At 39.5% G+C, this 27,093-nt stretch overlaps 1 protein-coding gene across 1 annotated transcript in view; it reads left to right on the top strand.

Annotated features, from left to right (window-relative positions):
• Nucleotides 1–27,093, top strand: part of BTBD9 (BTB (POZ) domain containing 9) — a 537,095-nt gene that overhangs the window by 1,556 nt on the left and 508,446 nt on the right. The window contains exons 2-5 of the mRNA XM_006860426.1: nt 5,031–5,394; nt 6,719–6,983; nt 20,978–21,197; nt 24,203–24,322. Of these exons, the coding sequence (XP_006860488.1) occupies nt 5,031–5,394; nt 6,719–6,983; nt 20,978–21,197; nt 24,203–24,322 (969 nt within the window). The remainder of the gene's footprint in view (nt 1–5,030; nt 5,395–6,718; nt 6,984–20,977; nt 21,198–24,202; nt 24,323–27,093) is intronic.

The following is a 27,093-nucleotide window of genomic DNA, read 5'->3' as shown; positions in this document are numbered from 1 at the left end:
TTGATGGTCCTAGGGTCTTCCACTCCTAGACTGAAAAGTTAATCACTCCCTTCCTTGCTATAAAATGTCTACCTTTACATTTCCAACCTTAACAATCAGTCCTGATAACAATTATTCACTGTTGTATCACAAGAGACCCCTCTTCATTTCATTGCATGAGCCCTGCCTAGACAGATTGAATACTACTCACTGGAGATTCTACCTTCCTCCGTGCCCTCTGGATCTAGGTTCCTAAGATTACCTCTTTGGAGTCCTAAAAATCAGTCTCCATAAGCTCTGAAGTGACCTCTTTGCCTTGAATTGAACTAGTCCAACAGATAGATGCCCTCAGAAACCACTGTTTTTACTCTTGGAATTAACCAATCGAGAAGGAGAGCAATACTTGTAGTCACATACCATACATTGGACTCCTTTTGTGGCACTGTAGGATCATCACTGGACCTGGAACCACAAGGTTGGCAGTTCAAACCCAGCAGCTGCTCCTTAGAAACCCTGTACGACAGGGTCACTATGAGTTGTCTCAATAGCACTTAACAACAACCATGCATTTCTCTTAAAAATATCTACTCTTTAGCTAGAACTTTTATCAAGACAATTCATTCTTTTACATATGCAGTATTGTTATAGAAGAATCTAGGAACTTAGAAAAGATAAGTTTGCTAAGAGTTCTCGCTAACAGCTCCTCACCCATGCTTCCTCCCAGTGGTCAGCTCTTCCAAAGCCTCTGGTCTAGTCATTGGACACCAGACTTCTGTCCTCTGCACACTTTCCATTTGGTATGTCTTTCCTTTTTCTTAGCTTTTGCTCTTTTCAGTACTGTTGAAGTGTTTTTAACAGTGCATTCTGTTAAAGCAGAACTTTTCAACTTTGTGTTTAATATTTTATAACTTACTCTATTTCAAAAACAATTTGAAATTATCAGTATATTTTTTTAAAAGAAACTCAAATAAATTTAGAATTTTGAAGATCATTCTGAGTTGGCCTCCCTTAATTGACCCTGTTCTTGATGTCTCTTTGTGGATCTTTGTGTTCTTTGATGGGGTGCTAGGCTAACCTAAATGTCATTACCAATGTTATCAGACAAATTCTCATCACTGATATTTCTCATTGCAAAGGAGAATCATCTGTTAGCACTTGAGAGGCCTAAGTGTGGTAGTAAGAGCAAATCAATTCCCAGGTAAAACCAATTTTCCTCAAGTAGATTCCAGCACATGGAGACCCTTTGTGTTGCAGAGTACACCTGCATGCCATAGAGGTGTCATGACTGTGAGCTTTTGGAAGCATATGTGCAGAGTTTTATTTCTAGGCATCTCTGGGTGGGTTCAGTTGGGTAGTAGCTGTCCACTTAGCTATTTGCATTACCCAAGAACTCCAAATTCCCTGATAAGGACAGGTTAACTGTACAGAGAGGACTTTTCACAGTAAACATTAGCCTCTGTCTTGACTCATTGTCCAATTGTGGGTTTGTACTTAGTAGCATAATGGTTACGAGTCAGGCTGCTAACTTCAAGGTCAGCAGTTCGAAACTACTGTCTGTTCCTCAGGAGAAAGATGTAAGTCTTTCTGCTCCCCTAAAGACTTGAAAGGCTTGGAAACCCTATGCAGGATCACTATGAAGTGGAACTAACTCCTCAGCACACCACCACTTACTGTTCTAAGTGAACTGCTTTAACCAGGACTTCAAACTACTGCATTCTGGTTTGACTCCCTACTAAGCATTTGCATTTCTGCCCTCCCCCACCACATGAATCAGAAACTACATTTTAACAAGAGCCCCATAATCTAACAAATGTACAAGAATCACCTGGAGATCTTGTTAAAATTTAGATTTTGATTCAGTTTATCTGGGGTGATTGGTGATGTTAAGTGCTGCTGAATTGGTGCTGACTCATAGTGACCTTGTATAGGGTTTCTAAAGGGTGACTGGTGAGTTTAAATGACTCACCTTGAGGTTAGCAGTCCAGTGCTTATCCTACAGCAACACATCAAGAATGCAAATTCTTAGCTTCTTTGGTCAAACCACTTCCGAGCCTTCTTCATAACCATTGAAAATCCAGAAAAATAACCACTGGAGAGAAGGGGTAAGTCTTACTGAGTTACCCCAGCAAATTCTGTAGTTTAGTAATTTAAAGATTCCAGTTGGATGCTTTCTGGTCAAAACCTTCAGAGTTGTTTTTAGGCTCAGTGAGGTGGTATGCTGCGCATATTTGTGAATCTTGTGCTAGGTAGTCTCACCTGCTGCTTAACCTCCAAGTCAGCTGTTCAAACTTAACCAGCTGTTCTGTATGAGAAAGATGAGCCTTTCTGCTCCCATAAAGATTTACAGCCTCATTACTATGAGTCGGAACCGACTTCACAGCACACAACCACCACCAACTGCAAGAATGCCAGGTATGATAGTAGGTGGGAGAAGTTCCTGGCAGATATGGTGGAAACCTCTGAAATTCTAGTCATGGAGGGACTGTTTTATTCTCACTTCTTTTCTTTCTTATTCTACTCTTCCGTCTTTTTTCTGTGCTCCTCCCATGTTCTCCTCTGTTGTTTTTCTTTCTTACAGAATTAGAGGTTTAATTGGTTTGTCTTATATCTCTTAAGAGTAATTGTTAGGTGCCACCGACCCATAGTGACCTTATGCACAGCAGAATGAAACACTGCCTGATCTTGAGCCAACCTCGCTACTGTTATTACGCTTGAGTCCATCAGTGCTGCCACTTGGCCAATCCGTCTCATTGGGGTCTTCCTCTTTTTCTCTGACTCTCCACCTTACCAAACATGATATTCTTCTCCAGCTACTGCTTCCTCCTGACAATATGTCCAAAATATCAGAGACGATGTTTGGCCATCTTGGTCTGCAAGGAGCACTCTGGCTACACTCCTTCCAATACAGATCTGTTGGTTCTTTTGGCAGCCCATGGCACTTTCAATATTCTCCTCCAACACCATAACTCAAAAGCATCAATTTTTCTACAGTCTTCTTGATTTACTGTCTAGTCTTTCGCACGCATATGAGGTTATTGAAAATACCATGGCTTGGATCAGGCTCGCCTTAGTCCTCAAGCTGATATCTTTGTTCTTCAAACTCTAAAAAGGTCTTGTGCAGCCAATTTGCCTAAAGCAATACATCGTCAGATTTCTTAACTGCTGCTTCCGTGAGTGTTGATAGTTGGTCCAAGAAGAATGAAGTCCTTGACAACTTCAATCTTTTCTCCACTGATACGAATATTGTTTATTGGTCCAGTGGTGAGGATTTTTGTTTTCTTTACATTCAGATGTAATCCATACCGAATCCTTTGGTGTGGATTACATCTCAATGTAAAGAAAACAAAAATCCTCACCACTTGGAGTAATAGAAGGTGAAATTTAATTTTTTTGCCTGCCTTGATTGTTTAGTTTTAATTTTTAAGATGAGTGGGAATGTGTAACTTTTTAAAAATCTGAACAATACTGAATACAAAAAGAATTACCATCCTATCACTAAGTTTATTTTTAAAGTATAAAGGAACAAAGTTCTCTTCAGTCGTCTAATCCTTTTCCCCAGAAGACAACTGTAAGTTGAGATTTCTCTGATTTTCCTAGCACTGTAAGACCAGCACTGGACTACGAACCACAGGTTGGCAGTTCATACCCACCTGCTGCTCCTCAGAAACCCTATAAAGGATTGCACTGAGTCAGAACTGACTCAGCAGCACTTAACAGCAACAATAAACATATATATGAGGGGGCTTCAAAATGTTGGTGGAAAAGAGAATTAAAAGATAATGGAATTTCCCCCCTGACTTTTTGAAGCCCCCTTGTATCTGTATATATCCATATGCATACACATATAACTATCGAGTTATGCACTTTTTTTTCCCCATCCAGAGCATGTGGATCTGTATCTTGACTTCCTCAATTGAAAAGATGTCCTCCTTTTAATCTTGGGTATCTTTCCAAGACAATGCATATTGGCCTCCCTTGATCTTTCTAATGGCTGCATAGAGTCTGTGTGGCATTGGTTTTTCTCCCATGTTCCTACTGATGGACATTTCGAGTTTTATCCAGTGTTTCCAGGATTTTGGTATACTTAGCCATTTACCTATATTTTGCTAAATTGTTAGTGCCGTCAAGCTGGTTCTGACCCATAGTGACTCTGTATAGGGTTTCTGAGGAGTGGCTGGCAAGTTTGACCTGCCAGCCTTGCTGCCCAGTGAATTATCCTTCAGTGCCACATCATGACTCCCTTGCTAAATTAATTCTCTAGAATTAAGTTCTCTAGAATTGATTGCTGAATTGAAGAGTGTGTACATTTTAAATTAATGTTGTTAAATTGGTAAATCATTTTCCGAAGGGGGGCACCCTTTTATGCTCTTAAAGCAGTGCGTGAACTTGCTTGTTTTTCCATTGCTTGTGCAGTAATGGATCTTAATAGGCTTTACAAATTTCTGCCAAATCTAAGTGAGAAGAATGCAATGTGGTTGGTGTTCAATTTTGTTTCTGATTACATCTTTTTCTGTAGTTTTAATTTTTAACTGCCAGGTGAACATTTAATATTTTTACATTGAATTCATCTGTTCCTTAAAAGATCTCTTTCTATTTAATGTCTGTTGTATAGCTTGAGCAAAGGGGAGCCTTGGTAACAAGTGGGTTACAAATTGGGAAACCCCATACAGGGTCGCTATGAGTTAGAAACGACTCGACGGCACTTAACCACAAGGTTAGCAGTTTGAGTCTGCCGGGCTGCTCTATGAGAGAAAGATGAGACTTTGTGCTCCTTTAACGATTTACAGCCTCAGAAACCCTGTGTGGGTTGCTATGAGTCAGAACCAACTACCACCCACTATGTAGCTTGAGCACTCAGGATAGCTTATTAGCCCAACTGTTTATAGAATTAATTCAGAATTAAATTGTTTTCTGCTGCTTTCTTCATAGACTCATTTAAGATGATGACTTTGTATTTTTTAACCTGGGTCTTTTTATGTCATTGAAGCCAATCCTATTTGAGCGTTTCCTGTGTTTATTCTCTGTTTCTTCCTCTGTTCTCCGATGTGCAGAGCATTACTGTATGGTGGCATGCGAGAGTCTCAGCCTGAAGCCGAAATTCCCCTCCAGGACACCACTGCAGAAGCATTCACAATGCTGCTGAAATACATCTACACTGGGCGAGCCACGCTGACAGATGAGAAGGAGGAGGTGCTGCTTGATTTTTTGAGCCTGGCTCATAAATATGGATTTCCAGAGCTGGAAGATTCTACCTCTGAGTATCTGTGCACCATACTTAACATTCAGAATGTCTGTATGACCTTTGATGTTGCCAGTCTCTACTCGCTTCCCAAGTTAACGTGTATGTGCTGCATGTTCATGGACAGGAATGCTCAGGAGGTGCTCTCCAGCGAAGGCTTCCTCTCCCTTTCTAAGGTGTGCCATTGTCTACATTGTTGTATTTATTCCTGTGCCTTAGAAATACAGTAATGGACTAAGAATTATAAAACAAAACTCATTGGTATGGAAGAAGTTGGCTGCTCTGGCCTTTGGCCTCTGGCTAATAGGACTCTAGATCATATAAGAGAATCAGCAAATCAGGTCTCATTTCTTTGAAGGTTCTGCTGGTCAGTTTTACATGCAAAAAGGACTGTGAGTCATTGGCTGTCTTTGAGTTTCGAATTACTGTTTCTTTTGCTGGCTCACAATTCACTGTTATAGTGTGAAGCCCTTTTAGTGAAGTCTTTCTCTAAATCTTAAGTTATGGTTTATCTGTGTTGTTCCTGTTGTTGCTGTTGTTGAGTGTTGTTTAGATTTACAGTGACCCTGTATAGGGTTCCCGACCTTGTGGTTAGCAATCCAGTGCTGATCCTGCCACATTACACCAGTACCTGGATATTTCCAATGAGAAAATGTATTGAATAGCTAACATATCTTGTTTTGGATGTGAACTGTGAGTCCTGGTGTGGTGCTGTAGGATAAGCACTGGACTTCTAACAGCAAGGCCACAATTCAAACCCACCAGCCACTCCTTGGAAACCCTATATAGGGTTGTTATGAGTTGGAATCTGCTTGATGGCACTTAACAACAAGTTAATTTTTAAGGGCATGGTTCTTGGAGGTGTTGCTAGAGGGAGGGCAGACTGATGATCCAAAATATGCAAGTGCAGTGCAGTACAGTGGAACAGAAGGTCTTGAATTTTCAATGCTGGATATATCTTACTGACTTACAAATCTAAATCTTCCTAGAGTACCTAGGAAGGGAGTCCTGGTGGAATAGTGGGTTGAACTTTGGGCTGCTGATAGGTTGGTGGTTCAAACCCATAGCTTGCTCCTTGGGAAAAAGATGAGGCTGTTCCCCCTCCCCTGCAGAGAAGATACACAGCCTTGGAAACCCTATGGAGCAGTTCTACTCTAGCCTTTAAGATTGCTGTGAGTTGGAATGGACTCAGTAGTAAGGGTGGGATAGTACCCATGTGTACTGTCAGCACCTCCCTTGCCCTTTGTCTCCTCACTGGTACCAATGATGGCTGCAGATGTATTTGGAAAGACTAGATGTTTACTGTAATAATACACAGTGCCTGGGGAGAAGGAAAGAAAGGCGCCATTCATTCAGCCATAACTGGCAGGAGGTATATGGCACAAAGGAGAGAGTCAAAAAGAGTTGTCTTAAATATAAGTGATACGTGCACTTCTGTTGTAAGGTTTTGCTGATTGGACTCCATAGTAAGTGCAATCTTTCCTTTTTTTTGCTTTTCAGACGGCACTTCTAAACATCGTATTACGAGATTCATTTGCAGCTCCTGAGAAAGACATTTTCCTAGCCTTGTTAAACTGGTGTAAGCACAATTCAAAGGAGAATCACGCTGAAATCATGCAGGCTGTGCGTTTACCTCTGATGAGTCTCACTGAGCTCCTGAATGTCGTGAGGCCTTCCGGACTGCTGTCTCCTGATGCCATTCTGGATGCTATTAAAGTCCGATCAGAGAGCCGGGATATGGACCTCAATTATAGAGGGATGCTCAGTAAGTACCTGTTTATTCTCAAGGCTCCAAAAGTTTCACTTACCTCTTGTGCTGGTCTCAGTTACAAAACTCTAGAATCTGTGAACATGAATTCTTTGTCTATAGCATTTCAACACTTTTATTTTCTTATTAGTAAACATGATAGCAATAAGGTCCTTAATTCTGTGTCATGGATAGTTCTACATGCTTATTTAACTCTCAACAACAGACTTTTGAGGTTGGCACTAATGTAGGAACTGATTCACAAATGAGAAAGCTGAAGCAAAGTGGGGTTAAGAAACTTGTCCAAGGTCACACAGAAAGATAAGGAGTTGAGGGTCAAACACATAATCTGGCTCCACAGGCTGTGTAATTAACTACTGTGCTATTCTGCTTTAGTACAAGATCTCTGGTCCTTTTACTTTCATTGTGGAAATAAAACACTTTTTCATGAGAAGTTTAAAGTGTTTTAAGATGGGTACATGGTTCTGGAACTTCATAAGGGTCGAGTGGCTTAGGGTGATTTTAATGAAGCTAATGAAGCTTGAGGTAAGTGTTAACATTTGGTTTGATTGGCATCAGGGTGGGTTGAACTGGTGATGTTAATGGAGGTTAGAGTATTTTGGGGAATAGAAGAATTTGACACAGGAAGGGTTTGAGTAGAATGCTTTATGTGTGTTACTAGGTGCCATCTTGTTGAGTTGACTCTGCCTCATGGTGACCCCATGTACAGTAAAAGAAAACGTTACCCTAGTCTTGCCCCATGCTAACGATCATTGGCATGCTTATATCCTTTGCTGCGGCCACTGTATGTTGTGAGTGCCTTCCAGTTTACGGGGCTCATTTTCCAGCATTGTATTGGCCATATTCTGTTGTGATCCGTAGGGTTTCCTCAACTAAGTGTTGGAAGTAGATTATCGGGTTTTTCTTCCTAGTCTTAGTCTGGAAGCTCTTCTGAAACCTGTCCATTATGGGGGGACACTGCTGGTATTTGAAATAACAGTAGTGGCAGAGCTTCCAGCATCACAGCAACTTGTATTGCATCACAGCATACGGATGGTGAGTCGCAGGCTTAAGCTGATTAATAACACAGTCCGTAAAGGTCAGGTTAGGCCAAATCTTGGAAGTCTTTGAAAAGCTCGGTTGGACTCTGACTTACATTCAGTGAGGAGCTGCTTTTAAGAAAAGGGTAGTAGCAGCAGAATTGGAATAGGGAAGAACTGAATTCAGGAGGGTATTTAGTTTGTGCACAGCTGATGCAACCTCAAACTAGAGTGATGACAGGGAAAATGGAAGATACTATGGAATGATGAGATCGTGGCAGTTCAGAGGGATTTAAATTTGAGGATTAAGTTTAGGAGGAAATTGCCTTATTTTAATAGAGCTAAGCAGCAGAAATTCTAGGAGATGCTATTTTGTGTACCATGAAGAAAGTGGGGGGAATGACTCACAGCAACTCTGTATAGGGTTTCTGAGACTGGATGGTGCTTTTGAATTACAGACCTTGCAGTTAGCAATTCCATGCTTATCCTACAGCACCACACAAGGACTCATCTGTTTTTGTTATTGTTAAGTGCCACTGAGTCGGTTCTAACCTATAGTGACCCTGTATAGAGTTTCTCAGGCTGTAAATCTTTACAGGAGCAGAAAGCATCATCTTTCTCCCGCAGAACTGCTAGTTGTTAGTTTCAAACTGCTGAACGTGAGATTAGCAGCCTGACTCGGAGCCACTATGCTACCAGAGCGCCTTTGAAATCTTAAGTAGGTGCCTTTAACTTGGATTTCTTTCTGACTCACTTTTTTTTTTTTTTTTTTTTAATTAACATAGAAAAAGCATAGGTTTTAGAATCAGACAAATTTGATTACACAATCCTGAACTGCCTACTAAATAGTGTTGTTGTTGTTGTTGAGGGCTGTTGAGTTGGTTCTGACCCAAAGTGACCCTATATTAGAGTTTCTAGGGAGCAGCTGGTGAACTTAAACCACCAATCTTGTGGTTCAAACCGACTTTGCAGTACAGCTCATTAACCCACAGCATCCTAGTAAGGAGCTCTGGTAACATAGTGGTTACAAATCAGGCTGCTAATCTCACAGTCAGCAGTTTGAAACTTCCAGCTGTTCTGGGGGAGAAAGATGAGGCTTTCTGCTCCCGTAAAGATGTACAGCCTCAGAAACCCTATGCAGGGTTGCTATGAGTCAGAACCGACTCCACGGCACATAACAGCAATCACATCTTAGTATTAAATTATTAAGGAATTTTCCCCTTTCAGCTTCTGATAGGAATAATAATGCCAACCTGTTAGTGTGGTTATGGGGATTAATTAATGTTTGAGACTCATGAAGGATATTTTCATCGTCCTATTATTGGACTTAGTGTGGCACTGGTCAGCAGTTCAAACCTACCAGCTGTTCCTTGGAAACCCTATACAAGGTCAGTATGTGTCGGAACTGACTCGATGGCACTTAACAACATTATATCATTATTGGACTCCTGGTGTGGTGCTGTGGGATAATGCATTGGACCACACAGGTTGTTTGAACTGCAAGGTTGGCAGTTCAGATTCACCAGTTGCTTCTTGGAAACCCTGTACAGTGTTGCAGTGAGTCTGAACTGACTCAAAAGCACTATAAACACCCACCCATGAAATTGGTCTGTGGTCATATTATATCAAGAGATGCCCTGCATAAAATGTTTAATGGTAGCAAATGAAAGTGTCCATATTGTCCAATGGAACAAAGTCCAGGAGCTGCCAAACAGATATTTTTCTGAGAAATAACTTTAGTTTGCGATTTAAAGCTGTGACAGAGTGCAAATTTGCTTTTTGGTGTTTTCCTCTGCTCCAGCCCTCACTGAGACGCTGGCACCACCTGCATTTGCGCTCTTTCTGTAGCCCCAGTGCCTAACTGTTTACCATTTCATCATGAATTTGGTAGGCTGTAACAGAGTGGAATGAGTACCATTGTTTCTTTGCTTTTATTGCCAAGAGGTGTTTGTTTTTAAAGTGTGTTCAATAAAATGACATTCTGAAGTTTAAAAAAAAAAAAAAAAAAAGCACTTAACAACAATATTATCATTATTGATAATTGATGTGTTCTTCCTCATCTCTGCATGTTTGTTGTAGGAATTATCACATTGATCACATTGTTTTTAAGAGTTTTTGCTTGTCTTTGGTCTTTGAAGGCAGAGGTGATCTTTGTAGGTGTGGTGCAGTGACTGTCCCTTATTTGTCCTTGGTTTTTTTGAAAAATAATGGGAGGGGATTTCTTATTAGGGAGTCTTGACTACACCTGAAAATTTGTTGACTTTCAGTCTTCTAGAGAGAATTTCTTGGGCACCAGTCTGGCTACCTGGTGATTTGCAATGAACACGTGATATCTTTTTACACCTGAGTTTTATCCTCTCACCCTAATAAACCAATTAACTGTCAGTATCGTCCATGAAGTCTGTGAGGTGTTGTAGTGAATTATCTAACCCAGCAGAGAGAGGTAGGGGCGCGGGAAGGTGGTGGTTGAACTAATTTCCATATTTTGGAGAACAGACAATTAGTGGTTCTTAGCAGAGAAGTAGACTTAACTGATCTTTGTGCCCTCACATTTAGCACACCCAACAGCAGACACTTGTTGAATGCTTGGTGGTAAAAGGAGAATTGTCTAGTAGGAAGGGGAAGCATGTTACTAGTGTTTAGGAATTAATACTATCAGGTGAGATTAGGGGTTTGAGAAGAAGAATTGACAGAAGACTTCTGGTGTACATAGGGGTGAATTGCTGAGTAGTTTGGACAGAAACCTGGTTGCCCAGGGAATTAGGCCATGAATGTTTGGAAAGATTGTGGATAAATGTGTTGACCACCTGATTTGTAAGCTTAGTTAGGGTGAAAGGTAGTAGAGAAAGAAAATAGTTTGGTAGCTAAAGAGAACATGGTGGGGAGTTTAGGAAAAGACTGAAACTGTGACTAGGACTAGTTGAAGATCAGCCTTGGATAAAAGGTGAAAGTATGAAGTGAAGAGAGATGTAACAAGATGAAAAATAAGACGATAGACTGTGCATATCCTCATTTTCAGAGCCCCTTTACGTAAACTACCCCCCCTTTCTTCCTACTTGCCCTAGATTTGATTTGCATTAATGATGGGACCCTGGATTAATTTTGTATACATAGTCTTGAGGTGAGAATGTGGTAGTTCTTTAGGATAGTCACTGGACTTCAAACCACAGTGTTGTTTGTTCAAGTCCACCAACTACTCCATGGGAAAAAGATGAAGCTTTCAGCTCCCCAAAGATGTACAGCTTTGGAAACCCTATATAGGGTTGCTGTAAGTCAGAACTAACGACAGCACAAAACAACAGCAAGAAGTCTTGGGGTGTCACTGAAGGAGTGAGAAGATGCTTTGGATACTTTCTGTAGTTATTGGTAGCTGTGGTCAGACGTAGGTTATAATAAGCCCATGAGATTACTTGTAAAAGGAAATACACCTGGGGCTGTTCTAGAATGGTATATTTGCTGTGATTATTGCTCAAAAATGTAATGTTCTTAATTTTGAGTGTAATTCAGTGAGAGACCAAGGAAGATATTTATTGTTATTAAGTGCCATCAATTCATAGCGACCTCGTGTAGGGTTTGCAAGAGTGTAAATCTTTGCAGGAGCAGAAAAGCCTCATCTTTCTCTCTGTGGAGCAACTGGTGGGCTTGAACCACCAACCTTGTGATTTGAAGTCCAGTGCTTATCCTCTAGAACCATAGCACTCTTGAGAGATCATATGGTATAAATGTTTGGGATCTTTTCTCTAACTTCTAAACTTAATTAATGATTAAAGTGCAGGCTCTTTTTTAACCTTGGCTTTTGAATTATGTGACTCCAAACCCACTGCTGGTGAGTCAATTCAAACTCCTAATGACCCTATAGATCAGAGTAGAACTGCCCTATAGGAGTACCACGGCTGTAAGTATGCAGAAGGAGATGGCCTCATCTTACTTCTGAGGAGTGACTGGTGGAGTTAAATCGTCTATCGTTTGGCCAGCAGTTGAGCACTTTAACCCTTGCACCCCAAGACTCCATTATATGAGTGGGCAGTGAGTTGTGTGCCACCTAGCCAGTTCCAACTCATAGCGACCCTTGGATAGGGTTTCTGAGGTTGAAAATCTGTACGGGAGCAGAAAGTCTCCTCTGGAGTAATTGGTAGATTTGAACTTCTGACCTTGAGGTTAGCACTGCCAGGCCTCCATTATATGAGTAGTAACATCAACATTAGCAGATAATAAACATATTTTCCTATCGGCTCCTAAAACATAGGTTATTTTTTAAGTGAGGTTGACCAAACATATTTTTTTAAATCAGATTCCTACAGTCTTATCGTAAAAAGGTGTCTGTAATTTTTTTTAACTATTTCTGGGCTGCTGATCTGGAAATATTGATCAGTTCTTTGAGTAAAAGTCAGTGTGTACATTGTTATTGTTAAGTGTTGTTGAGTTGATTCCAACTTCCAACTCATGGCTACCCTATATAAGGTTTCCGAGGCTGTAAATCTTTACAGGAGCAGAAAAGCCTCCTCTTTCTTCCACAGAGCAGCTAATGGGCTTGAACCACTGAAGTTGTGGTTATTCCAGTGTGTACCCAATAAAGCCATGGGCTTCAGTTAGTGCATAAGACCGTAAATGATCAGTTACCGTATGTGTGTGTACATGTATTAATGTGTTCTATGTACATATTCCCTTAGTTTTCAGTAACTCAAACTTGGGGAACTTCACACTATGGTTCGGCATTTGTCAGTTTTTCTTGTCTAAAATACCAGTTTGAGCATCTTGAGGCCTTTATTTTTGTCTTTTTGCTTGTGGTTTCCTAGCACCTAGCACAGTCCCTGACTAGATTTTTTTGGACAAAGGAGGGACTGAATGAGTCAATTCCTTGTTTCTAAACTAGAATTGGAAATGTCTGACTTATCATGTAAAAGCAATAATAACCACAGTGAACCATTACGACTTTACACACTCTCTGACTTCAATTACTGTTGTATTTCCCAACTATAATTTAGGTTGTATTGAATGAGAAATCTTCTGAAAACTAGGGAGCTCCTAAATCATCTCTCATGGGTGTTTCTCTCTGGTGTCATTTTTTGTCTACACCGTGAGCTTCTCAGGGACCCAAACCTGCGTGTGCCTCATAGCAGCCCTGGAGCACAGATTAGCACAAAGCAGATCGATGCTCCATTCTCCCATGAACCAGCTGGTGGACACAAACTGCCGACCTTTTGGTTAGCAGTCAAGCGCTTTAACCACTCAGCCACCAAAGTCTCTAGTGGACAACTCAGGAAACTTTGTTTATGAAAAGTTTATTCAAATAGAATGTCCTTTTTTGCACAACAGTGTTTTCATTCTGTATCTTTATATATAACTTGCCTAAAGTTACCAGTGAAATCAATGTCTGAGCTGAAAACACAATGTTGGTCTTCTGACTTAAGAGGCCACGGGGCTCTTATCTTACAGACCTCCTGGCCAGGGTTATATTTATTTCCTCGGTGTATGTGTTCACAAGTCAATACTGTCGTATGTGAAAGGGGGACAGGGAGGAGTAGGGGAAGTTAAGACGGAAGTTTTTATAAAGTTTTCTGTAGTGTTGCAAGCTGTGCTCACGCAGTGATTAAGCACTCAGCTGCTAAAAGAAAAGTCAGCAATTGGAACCCACCAGTGACTAGGAGAGCAGATGTGGCATTCAGTTGCATTCAGTTACAAGAGAGATAACAGCCTTGGAAATGTTGTGGGGCTCGTCTTGGTTCTATAGAACCACTATGAGTCTGAATTGACCTGATGGCAGTGGGCTTTGTTTTTTATTCATAGGAAGGGAGGGACTGTGCATTATTCAGAGAAGATGCTGATGTGGGGAGTAGAAGTTTACTTAGGTAACATGGATTAAGAGATCTTGGTAGGCAGAGAATTAAGTCTAGATCCATATGATCATCAGAGATGAATGACTCTTAGCTTAGATGTAAAGAGTCTGATAAAGGATGATTAAGAACAGAAAGCACAAGTATAGAATAGTAGCACAAGATAAATAACCCAGTACTACTCAGTTTTGACATTGTGTAGCTAGGAACAAGTCTTGCCCCATTGTCTGTAGTGTTGTGTTTTGTTTTTGTCTAATAATTGACTTGCTTCTACTTAGCTGTTCAAAGCTTCATTTCCCCCATAATGCTTGTAAAATGCATCAGAAACTGAATGTGAAAAAAATGATTGAGTTACCTAGTATCTTGTTGAAGCCCCACAGCCCTGTATTTGTTGAGTTGTGGTGACACTTTGGGATAAGCACTTAGCTGCAGGGTTGATTTTTTTTTTTTTTTTTTTTTTAACCACAAGGTCAATGATTCAGACCCAACAGCTGCTCCTCGAAAATCCTATACGGTGTTTTTATGAGTCAGAACCAACTTGATAGCACATAACAATTTAGGTGCTTAACAGAATTTATAGCTACATTATCTTAATATGACTAGAATTTTCCCATGATCACTTTTCCTATAGAATTTGTTACTTAACTATCACTTAAAATAGATTTTGCAGAAATTACTTGCAGTTGTATTTTTAGTCAGTGATATACTCAGATTGTGGTTACCATGAGAAAATTTCCACTTGTATAAATGTTCCCTATTTTGAAGTGAAAGATACTCTCATGTATTTTATATTAAGAACTGTTAGGAAAGTTCTCAAGTCCTCTTGGGATAAACTTCAAAGGAAGACTTCTTAAGCTTGTAGTGAAAATGCCATTTCCATTTTAGACTCCAGTTACACTCACTTGAAACTCTTGTGCCTAGTATGTTATTCCTAGGGCAAAAAATACTTAGAATCAAAGGGTAGCACTAGTTTCTGAATCTAAAGTCCTTATATTCCCCTTAGGCTTTGTCCTGATTACTGGTCTCAGAACTAAAGGAGATGGCTGCAATCATCAACAGCAACAGATTGTGTTTCCCCACCCATTTCATACCCAGCAACAAAGAAACAGACATTTACTTTTTATCTAGTTGTTGTTGTTGTTAAGTACCGTGGAGTTGGTCCCAACGCATAGTGACTCTGCACAGGGTTTCTGAGGCTGTAAATCTTTATGGGAGCAGAATGCCTCATCTTTCTTCTGCAGAACTACTGGTAGTTTCGAACTGCTGACCTTGCGACTGGCAGCCCAACTCGTAACCACTACACAACCAGAGCTCCTTTTTTATCTAGTAGTTGTGTACAATTAATGAAAAAGCACAGATTTAAGCTAAGTAGTAGCCTAAATCTGCTAGCTTTTGTTTGTAGTAGCTTTTGTTTGCTTGCTTATAAATACTTCACCTCTAGATTGGAGACATTATGAGGGCAGGGCTTACCTCCTTGTAGTTCCCAGTACCTGTACAGAATGAGTTCTCAATATGTCTTTTTAACTGAATGAATGCTGTACTTTGTTGTTGTTTTTGTTAGATGCCATCAAGTCTGTTCTAACAGTAACTCTCTGACTCACAGTAACCCAATGCACAAGACAAAGCAACACTGCTTGCTCATATGCCATCTTCACATTTGTTGTTTCATTCGAGCCCATGGCTTCTGTAACCATGTCAGTCTATCTTCTTTGGGGGTTCTCTTTTGCAGTGATCTTCCACTTTACCAAGCATGGTGTCCTTTTCCAGGGACTGGTCCCGCCAAACAATATGTCTAAAGTATGAGAGATGAAGTCTCTGCAGCCTCGTTTAATGAGCATTCTGGGTACTCCTTCATAGGAAGATTTGTGTTTTCTTCTGGCAGACCATACTACTTTTTATAGTATTCTTCAACATAATTTCAAAGTCATCAACTCTTCTCTGGTTTTCCTTATTCACTGTCCAACCTTCACATGTATATGAGGCAATTGAAAATACTCTGGCTTGGGTCAGGTGCATCTTAGTCCTCAAAGTGATGTTTCTGCTCTTTAGCTTTTATAGAGGTCTTTTGCAGCAGATTTGCCTAATACAGTTATCCTTTGATTTCTTGACTGCTGCTTCCATGAGCACTGATTGTAGATTAAAGTGAAATGAAATCTTATGACAATGTAAATCTGTAATTTATAAAAATAAAACAATAAATCATTTAACATGATATTTATTGGTTCAGTTAATGAGGATTTTGTTTTCTTTACATGGAGATATATTCCATACTGAAGGCTATAGGCTCTGATCCTTTCACACTTTACTTTTAGCGAGCAATGTTGTGTAATCTGCATATTGCAGGTTGTACATGAGTTCTCCCCCAAACTTGATGCCACATTCTACTTCATATAATCCAACTTCTTAGACTATTTGCTCAGCATACAGATGGAATAAGTTTAGTGAAAAGATACAACACTGATTCACACTTTTTCTCATTTTAAACCATTCAGTATCCCTTTGTTCTGTTCTGACGTCTGCCTCTTGGTCTATGTACAGGTCCTCAAGAACACAAGTATGCTGGAGTACCCATTCTTTACAGTGTTATCCATAGTGTCTTTAGATCAATAAAGTAAATATATTTCTGGCACTCTCTGCTTTCAACCAAGATACAGCTAATGTCAACAATGAAAATTCCTCATTGCACATTCTTTTCTGAATCTGACTTGAATTTCTGGCAGTTCCCTGTTGATGTACGATTGCAACCAGTTTTTAATTTAGCAAAATTTTATTTGCATATGATACTAAAGATATTGTTGGCCCAACTTTCTCTGCTGTGGCACAAATAATGTATCTCTTTGAATCAGTTGGCCAGGTAGCTAGCTGTCTTATGAATCTCCTGGCTTAGATGAGTTAGGGCCTGCAGCGCTGCATCAGTTTGTTGAAAGATTTCAATTTGTATTCCATCAATTCCCAGTGCCTTGTTCTTTGCCAATGCTTTCAATACTCCCTGGACTTCTTCCCTTCAGTATCATTGGTTCTTCATCATGTGCTACCTCTTAAAATGGTTTTGAACATCAACCATTTGGTAAGGTGCCTCTGTGTATTCCTTCCATCTTCTTTTTTGTTTGGTTTTTTCTTCTATCTTCTTTTGATGCTTCCTGTATCATTCAGTATTTTGTCCAAAGAATCCTTCATTATTACAAGCCGAGGCTGGATTTTTCTTCAGTTCGTTCAGCTTGAGAAATGTGAGCATATTCTGACATTTTGGTTTTCTAATTCCAGGTCTTTGCATATTTTGTTATAATGCTTGATTTAATCTTCTTGAGTTGCTTTTTGAAATCTTCTGTTCAGCTCTTTGACTTCATCTTCCATTCACTTTCTTTCCTGTCTTTCAAATGACCTTTTGCTTTCTTCCTGTATGATATTCTTAATGTCATCCCACACATCTTCTGGTCTTTTGTCATTAGTGTCCAGTGCACCAAAATCTTTTTTTGACATGGTCTCTAAATTCAGGAGGGATCTTCTCAAGGTCATATTTTGACTGTCATGGACTTACTTTACTTTTCTTCAGCGTCAGTCTGAAAGTACATGTAAACAATTGGTGGGCTGTTCCACAGTTGACTCTTGGCCTTCTTTTGGCTGATGTTGTTGAGCCTCTCCATTGTTGCTTCCTACAGATGAAGTCACTTTTATTTTTTGATACCTGTCTGGTGAGGTCCACGTATATATGTTGCTGTTTTATGCCTTGGAGTTGGTTCCGATTCATAGCAACCCTGTACAGGGTTTCCGAGGCTGTAAATCTTTATGGGAGCAGGAAGTCTCATCTTTCTCCCACAGAACAGCTGGTAAGTTTTGAATTTGCTGACCGTGAGATTAGCAGCCCGATTCGTAAACCACTGTGCTACCAGAGCTCCTTGTTTTATAGAGATATTTTCGATTAATAAGTCATTGGTCTTTAACAACTCTGTCATACAATCTCCAGCATGGTTTCTATCACCAAGGCCATATTTTTCAACTACTAATACTTTCTCTTTATTTCTGATTTTCACATTTCAGTCACCAGTTATTATCAGTGCAACATGCTTGCATGTTGGATCAATTTCAGACTGAAGAACTTGGTAGAATTCTTCAGTTTCATTATTTATTACTGGCTTAGTGGTTGATGTGTAAATTTGAATAATAGTGGTTTTAACTTTTCTTCCTTGTCTTGGTGGTAGTTTGCCGAGGAGTCAATAATAGATACTATCCTAACACAGACTGCATTGTACTTCAAGATGGATCTTGAAGAAGTGTTCTTTTTGACAATGAATGTAATGCCATTCCTCTTTAGTTTGTCAGCCGCAGCATAGGTAAACCATAAAATTTTCTGATTAAAATGGCCAATAGCAGTGCATTTCAGCTTACTAATGCCTAGGATATCGATTTTCATGTGTTCCATTTCATTTTTGAAAACTTCCAATTCTCCTGGATTCATTCTTCATGCATTTCATGTTCTGATTATTAATGGATATTTGTAGCTGTTTTTTCTCATTTGAATTGTGCCACATCAGTAAATGAAAGTCCTGACAGCTTTAGTCCATCCACGTCATTAAGGTCAATCTATTTTGAACAGGCAGCTCGTCCCCAGTCGTGTTTTCAGTGCCTTCCAACCTGAGGGACTCCACTTAGGACTCATACATATCAATGTTTCACTGCTGTTTAAAAGTTTTCACTGACTAACCATTCAGAAGCCATCTGCCTCTTTTTATTCCTAGTCTGCTTTGTCTGGAAGCTCCACTGAAACCTGTCTACTGTGGGTGTCCTTGCTGATATTGAAAATACTGGTGGCATAGCTTCCAGTATCACAGCCACCACAGTATGACCAGCTGAGAGACAAGTGGACAGCATAGTACTTGAGCATGTGTCATTTGTAGCATAACTTTTATAATAACTCTGTGAGGTGGGTTGGCAAGGTCTTTTTTATTTTAGGCTGAGCAAACGGGTTCAGAGAGACTAAGTGGCCACACCTAGAAGAAGTAAACTGGAAGAGCCTGGTCTCCAAATTCAAGCTTTTTAAGTCAAACATTCGTTTTCCCCAATTTTTTCCTACTGTATCTTAGGCAAACTTTGAGAAGGGGAGTTGGGAAAAGGATGGTCAGCCCATCAGAAACCTGTGCTTAGGAAGATGGCATCGTGTTGTGTTCACTCCAGCAAACAGACTGCCTGGGTTCTAATCTCAGCTGTTTACTTGCTGGCTGTGTGACTTTGGGCATGTAAATCTATCTCCTTCCCCTCTACTTCCCCCCCCCCCCCATCTATGAAATGGATAATGATAGTGCTTACCTCAAAAGATTGCTATGAGGAGTAAATCAGAGGGGTTAATATTTGTAAAGTGCTTAGAACAATGTGTGGCACATAATATGCATTGTATTGTTACTGTTGTTAAGTGCTGTCGAGTTGGTTCTGGCCCTGGATAGGGTTTTCTAGGAACAGCTGGTGAGCTTGAACCACTGACCTTGTGGTTCAAACTGACTTTGCAGTCCAGTGCATTAACCCATAGTGCCACACCAGGACTCCATGCGTAATATAAGGCTAACTACATAAATTAAATATAAATATGTGAATGGATTATTTTCCCCACTAGTAGAATGTAGGGTGTTACAGCTCTCTAGCTTCTAGTTTTCTGGGGGTTAGAAACTGAACATAGCCAGGGTTTCTTTGTTTTTGATGCATTGCCTCAGTCTTTTTGCTACTCTCCAACTCCCATTTTTTTCATAGATTGCCTCCATTGTTTCCTCTTCCAAAGCTGCTTTCGTTTCCTGTTTTCATTTAAAAGCTTCTTTAAACACCCATATTTTCTAAAAAATCTGTGATGATGAGTTATTTACCACCCTTCCCCTTAACTTGATTATGGCTAACACTTTCTCATATTCAAATCACATAACCAAGATATGTATCACGAGAATTCAATATTTATGGTTTGTAAGCTTTCTTACTTTTCTTAGTCTATACTTGGCTATATATCTCTCATAATAATAATGGCTCTCTGTTTTTAGAACTTACTATGTAAATTAATCTTTGGGGGGAAAAAAATTCAAAAACAACACAAAAGTAAAAAAAAAAAAAAAAAAAAAGCCCAAAACATCTGAGAGAAGATTATTACCCTATTGAGGAAATTGAGTCTCAGAAAGGGTAACTTTCTGAAGTGATACAGCTAGTCAGAGTTGGAGCCCCATTTAAGCTCTGATGCTGAAGTGAAAGTTCTCACTGCTCACCCTATGCTGACTCCAGTGTCCTCAAGGAGAATGTCAGTTTTAGAATGTTAGTACCTAGAGGACAAATACCATATCACAAAGCTAACTTCTATTTCATGAGGGGCTTCAGACTTCCAGGAAAAATTGATGCTTAATCGATGTGTTTAATGTTGGCAAGGAGAAGGGATTTACTAATAACCAAAATAGTGGTTTTGATGATCGACTGAATTTTCATCTTTAAAAAGTATCCAGGTATTCTAGTTCATTCTAGGTAAAAAAAATATGTATGTTAGACATATTCTTGTTTTTTAGCTAAACTGATTGCTGCAAGGTGGGTTTGAACTGCAAGGTTGGTGGTTCATCTTAGGAGCCACTCCTCAGAAACCTTATACAGGGTCTCTGAGTTAGAATGGACTGAAGGCACTCGGTAACAACAGCATAGATGACTAATGGCTATGCTGTATTATGATGATAAAACATCTTTTTCTGTTTTATGAGATGTCAGACCTTTCTGCTTTGCATTTATACCTTGTTCTATATTCAGATGGCAGTTACAGGTTATCTTACATGTCCACTGGATACTATGATATGATATGAACTCAGTAGAGCTGATTCGTTTGTCTTAGGAAACATTTTCTCTAGGATTATAGTTTTTTTTTTTTTTTTTAAGTAACAATAGTCTGGCTACTATGTGGCTGTGACAGTAATATTAAATTTAGACTGGATGTTATCTGAATCCTCATAGACATTTCATATCCTCTATTGCTGTAGACACGTCTCTGCTGTTTTTAGATTAAATGCAGATATACTAGACTGAACTAGAATGCTTGAGGTTGTTTTGTTTGTTGTTATTTTCCCCAAAAACATAACAGAATCATTTTGTAAGTAACTGTTAACCTTAAGCTTTCTGTCTTTAATTGTAGTACCGGAAGAAAACATTGCAACCATGAAATATGGAGCCCAGGTAGTAAAAGGGGAGCTGAAGTCTGCCTTATTAGATGGCGATACTCAAAATTATGATTTGGATCATGGATTTTCTAGGCACCCAATTGATGATGACTGCCGTTCTGGCATCGAGATTAAGTTAGGTCAGCCTTCCATTATCAACCACATACGGATTCTCCTGTGGGATCGTGATAGCCGGTGAGTCATTAGCGTGGCTTAGAAACTGACATTGTGTTTGATTCAAATTGTCTAGTGTGGTCTTCCACTTTGATTTTACAGATTTTGTTGGTTTATATTTTTGTGATTGCTTTACTATATCTCGTGAAGTTTTAGTTTTGGGGGAAGAATTCAAGGACAGACTCCTTTGGGTGTGGGGGGGAATAGCATTTTTTGTTTTTTAATTTAGAAAATGTGGAAAATGTTGTTGAGTCGGTTTCAACTCATAGTGACCCTGTATAGGGTTTCCAAGGAGCAGTTGGTGAGTTTGAACCGCTGATCTTGTGGTTCAGATCGACATTATGGTCTAGTGCTTAATCTCACAGCACCGTACCATGACCACGTGGAAAATATACATTGAGCACAAATAAGAAAAAAAAAACTGCTAGTATCTTATCTCACTATCCATTTGTATATGCACACACACACACACACATATAAATTTTTTTTTTTTGGGTAAATGTCTAACCAGCCTTTTTATTTGCATAAATACACAAACACACACCCGAAAACCACACACAGGTTGTTGTTTTTTTTAATGTTTTGTGAATTATACTTTACATGGGAGTTTACATTAGCTTTATGTAAAATTCATCTTACATATCATTTAATTGCCATGGTTACAATTCCCCCCTCCATGCATCATCAACCAACCAAAGGGTATACCCAGCAAGCCTGCTCCCTGGTTGTCAGCACACAGCCCCTTGCTCTCTCTGGGTCTGGAGTTTCCTGCTGCTACACAGGTATTTTTATAAAAGAGATTAAATGTACCAAGAGGTAACTTCACTTTCCAATTAATATATTATGAACATTTTACCTTTTTTTCCCCAGTAGTTGTCTGGTATTTTAACATATGGATTACCACTATCTAGTTACTTGATTCCTTCATTTTGATTATTATAGTTAAGTGTTTGAATGCTTTTTATTCTAAAAAATGTCTTCTAGCATATGAATTTAATATTATTTTCAAAATAAAATAAATTTATGGACAAACTTGGGAGTCTCCAGCCTAAAAATCTAGCCAACTTACACTGATTTTTTGGGTTCTGCCCTCCTACCACCCACTTTGATCCGTCCCTCACTACTACTTGTAGGATTCAGTGATGATGCCGTAAGTATGGGGATAGTATGTGCATCCAAGAATTCTCTCATTGCTGCTGATCATTAGCCTAAACTCTGCATACCCAAAAACTGGTGTACAGAGCCTCCTAGGTCCTGCTCCTACCTCACTCAGTCTGGGTGTCAAGGGCTTAATGATCACAATGATGATATTTTGCAAATCTTGTAGAAAAGTGCCTTCTCTTGTTAGCACCTCTGGTTGCTGTTTTGACCTTTCAGGCCGTTTGAGCCAAGATCTGAGAAAAGCTTTATGAAATGGGAGTTAGTATTTCCCATGTGCAGAGGTGTGTGAGGTCCCCAGGTGATCTCGCCCTGTGTTCTTTCTGATTATCTGTTACATATAATATGATGTCTAAATGTCGAAATCAGGCTTACTCACATATGTCATTTCAAATAGTCTCCGATTAATATAACAGTGTGATAATAATGTTGACATGGTGCTTTTTATTACATTAAATGCTTTCTCACAGTTCTAAAAACTTTGCATATATTCCCTCATTTAATTAACAATTAGATTATTAAAAATAATAAAAGAAATGAGTATTATGTTTGAAATTGAAAGTAGTTAAGTATTTATAGGCTACTTTGCTTTAGTATGTGCTTTACATTCATTGGGGACTTAACTTTGCCATGTAACTGTTCTTTTCTCACAGAAGTTGTTATCATTGTAAGCAAAGGTGAAAAATTCAGAATCTTATCCCAAAAAGATTCTGACTTGTGTTTTAAAATTATATCCTGCATTACTGATAGCCCAGAAAGGTTCAATAAAAGGTTATATAACCAGTTTGAGACTGAGGGACAAAATGAATGGGAGTAAGGGGACAGCAGAAAATGAGAGGATGACACAAAATAAGCTGACCTTTTCTGGTCAAAACTGTTGGTTGCAGGCTGACATTTATGGTCACCTAAATCTTCTGAGATTGTTCCTGTTGATATTACAGTAGAAGTAATAACTGCATCTCAAATTTAAATTTGGGTTATGACAGGAGAATATAGATTTGTTCAGTATGGGACCAGCATGTAATTTTCCAGGGTAGCTGACTAGGGGAGGATGATAGGCTATTTTCATTATTGCCAGATTATTAGCTGGCAAATTTTAAGTTGTACCTGGAAGAAACACTTATCTCTTCACCCATGCCATTTATTTTCCTACAGGCTGCATGCATTTGTGGGATGTTAGGAGACCAAGAACACACAGGAGATAAAAAACTCAGAATGGGGACCCATTCCTAGTTATGACTTTCCCCCCTCAGTGGGTAGGACTGAGCACCCAGACCAGGGATGGTACCAGGGATGGTAGGGAGAGAAGGTTCATTGCCTGCTCTGTTTTCTGTCCTCACTCTCACATACTGTATTAATCTGCCAGTGTGGTATGGGAGAAGCATCTTGGCCCACAGGAACAAATGATTGTGCCAAAGTCCGTGCTAGACCCTGGGGGTATGAAGAGAAGTATGACATTATTCTTGTTCTGAAGCAGCTTATGATTTAGTGAGGAGATGCTCTGGAAATATTTTCAGTACGTTCTGGTGAATTTTACAGCAGTGATGTATAGACAGCTTTCATTGTTAGCAGAACTTGATTGTTACAGAAAATGCAATTAGTGAATTCTGTAACGTTTGCAGGGAGCACTGATGACACAGTGGTTAAATGCTTGATGGCTAACCTAAAGGCTGAGTTGGATCCCACCAGCTGCTCTGCTGGAGGAAGAGGGGACGTTCTGCTTCTGTCAAGATGATTGCCTTGGAACCCTAATGGGGCAGCTCTTTCCTGTAGATCATTGTTTTGTACCTTTTTTTGTTTCATTAAAATGCAACTTTGTATTGTTTTAATATGGCATTTTTTAATGCACTTTTTTATTTCGTTTAAAGGTCTTATTCATACTTCATTGAAGTGTCCATGGATGAACTTGATTGGATCAGAGTGATTGATCATTCACAGTATTTGTGTCGTTCTTGGCAGAAGTTGTATTTTCCAGCCCGTGTCTGCAGGTTAGTTCTCATAGATGAGAAATGATTTTGATTTTGATATAAAGTGATTTGGACTTTGAGAAACAGACTGTATTTTCCTACATGATGGAGGAGAGTTTTTTTTTTTTTGTTTTTTTTTTTTTAAGAGTTTCAGCTACCAAACACTTGCCAACTGAAAAACTGGGAAGATTCGGGAAATTAGGGATCTTAATATTTAGCTATATTTCAAAATGTTTTATACTGTACAAATATGTGTTTTATAACTTCCGTTCGGACAGTGGCTAACCTCATATGTGTCCATGGGGTAGAGAGGAGGGCCTTGCTTGGTACAGGTTGCAGGGGCACTGCAGCAGCTGCTGCGGGTGCATGCCTTTCCCATCCACCCCATAAGTCAGTGTCTGCAGGGAGACACTGGGCTGCAGCTACTGCACTCTGTCTGGATTTCCTATTTTGGATAGGCTCCTCAGAGTCCCTGGGCTGCTGGGACAATGCCACCAGAGACAGCCAATTACAGGTCAGGCAAGTTTGCAATTCCAAGGCTCTGGGCACTAATGGAGAGCCACAGCATCTTGTGTGCAGGTTATTTTTATGTATGTGTACTGAATATATGCTATGTATAGTTTGGTGTTCGCAAAACACCCAAATTACCTACCAGCTTATTTCACAGAACATTTTGTGGACATTTAGTGACACATTACCAGCATTTATGTAGTAGATAAGTTAGTAAGAAGGAACAGGGTGTACTTCAGTGGATATGCTTTTAAAATATCATTATATGCATAGAAAAAATATCATTATATGCAGTTAGTCAGAAGTGCCCCCTATCTGTTTCATTTTTATTCGGGAAGACATCCCTAGAATCAGGGGAAGATTTTGGATGCCAGGGTGCATATAGTGGATATTGGTGTTCTTTCCCTAGGACTGTGGTTATCAAGTGAGTTTGACAGAGCAGGTGTTTCAACTGGGGCGGGGCTTGGAGTAAAGGAGGCAGAGCTGATGGGGCTTGGAGTAAGGGAGGCAAAGCATTTTAACTTTTATTGTTATGGATTATAGCCTCATGTAAGATTATCCTGTTGTGGCCCTGTGAGTTAATGCGCCGGACTGCAATGTTTGTTTGAACTATAAGGTTTGTGGTTCAAGCTCACCAGTCTTGGTCCTCAGAAACTCAGTACAGAATCACTATGGGTTATAATCGACTCATCGGCACTACCAAAAACAAGATTGTTTTTACAAGGTGTTAAAAAGCTACTCTTGTAATTTCATAGTCTTTTTAACATCTCCTTCTTGAAATTCTGCATTTTCCATAAGAATTGTGAATTTGGAAGTTGGGAAAAGTAGTTAAAGACTCCTGAAACTCTTTTGTCTTTGTTTTCTCCCTGAATGATGACTTTTGCCTTTTTGTTTGTGTTTTGTATCTTTGAAACCTGGAGGCACACAGCTCCTGTCCATCCCATGATTCTTGCACTGCTTTACCTGCCAACTGTACATGACTTCTCTGACTTGGCTTCATTCACTCTCCTCCTCACAGAGCAGCAGCTCACGGGGTGTCTCTGATATGGAGATTGCCCTCAGATAGTCTTTACTGTAAACCAAGAAATCAAGGAAGTAACTGGCTCATGTAGTCAGGTATGACAGGAAGAGAGAGAGGCTATGCCAGGTATGTGTCAAGGAGAGCTCACTAGCCTCACTCAGAACCCCTGCTGACTTCCCACTATGGAGCAGTTGGTCAGAAGTCCCCCTTATCTGTTTCATTAATGATTTACCATATAAGGGTGAAATCCTATTTCCACCAAAGGAACCCCACCTTTCTGCCTCTGGTACAGTAAATAATGTTGCCTAATTTTTTTTTTTTTTTTAATTATAGATATAACCAGATGCAGTATTGTCACCCAGGTATCCTTTTGTGTGAAAATGATGAAAATCAATTTCATTTCCCCAAAGAGGGACTAAAGTATCTTAGGTCTGGCAGTTGCTCTTTTATCAGAGGAATCTTGAATGGATTAAAACAAGAGAGACAAGAAATTGAGTGAAGATTCTCTCTGAATAGCCTAGGGATTTTGTGAGTGACTGAGGGGCCCTGATGTGCAAGAGATGTAGTCTGCATTGACTTGGGTTATTACTGTGTTGTGTAGTGGGTTAAAAAGTACACAGCATAACAACCAAAGTGTCTGAGGTGAGTGGACTCCTTGTGTTTAATTGGAAACAATAGGAACATGGCCTCCAGAACAAATCACTGGAGGTAATACCAGCCATGACAGGGTCTGTGTGTTTTACTTACCAAAAGCTCATTTATATGGAGAGAGACAGGTGCCTGCAGTCATGATGTCTGGTTTCTAGAAAATATACTTTCCGTCCTTTATTAATGAGCATTGTTGTATAAACTTCCCCTTTTATCATTTTGCCTCTGCTTCCGGCCTTGCTTTTGTTGATGAAGCTTTGTACACGTTTTAGAGCTTGGCAGTATTCAAGATATACTAGCTTTTGTCTCAGGGTAGTCACTCCCAACTGTGCCCCAGAAAAATTGAGCAAAGGGTAATGTTAGAGATAATGATGAACAAGAAAAAGGAGTCTTGATATCCACATTATTAAGACTTAAAAGAAAATTTATAACCTCTTTAATTTACTATATTAGTTACTAATATTCCTTCATAAACTCTGTCTTTTGTAATAGGTTGGAATTTTGATTGCGTTTTAAAATCTACCTAAGAACAAGTCTATGTTGATTATCCAAGCATGTCTTATGTCTGCTGGTTCTTATCTTCACAATCATTTATTGACGACCTAAGCAATGG

This window comes from Chrysochloris asiatica, unplaced genomic scaffold (genome assembly GCF_000296735.1).
Source record: "Chrysochloris asiatica unplaced genomic scaffold, ChrAsi1.0 scaffold00038, whole genome shotgun sequence".
Taxonomy (NCBI): domain Eukaryota; kingdom Metazoa; phylum Chordata; class Mammalia; order Afrosoricida; family Chrysochloridae; genus Chrysochloris; species Chrysochloris asiatica.
Note: the sequence above shows the minus strand (reverse complement) of the source record. Positions and strands in the feature narration are given on the sequence as shown.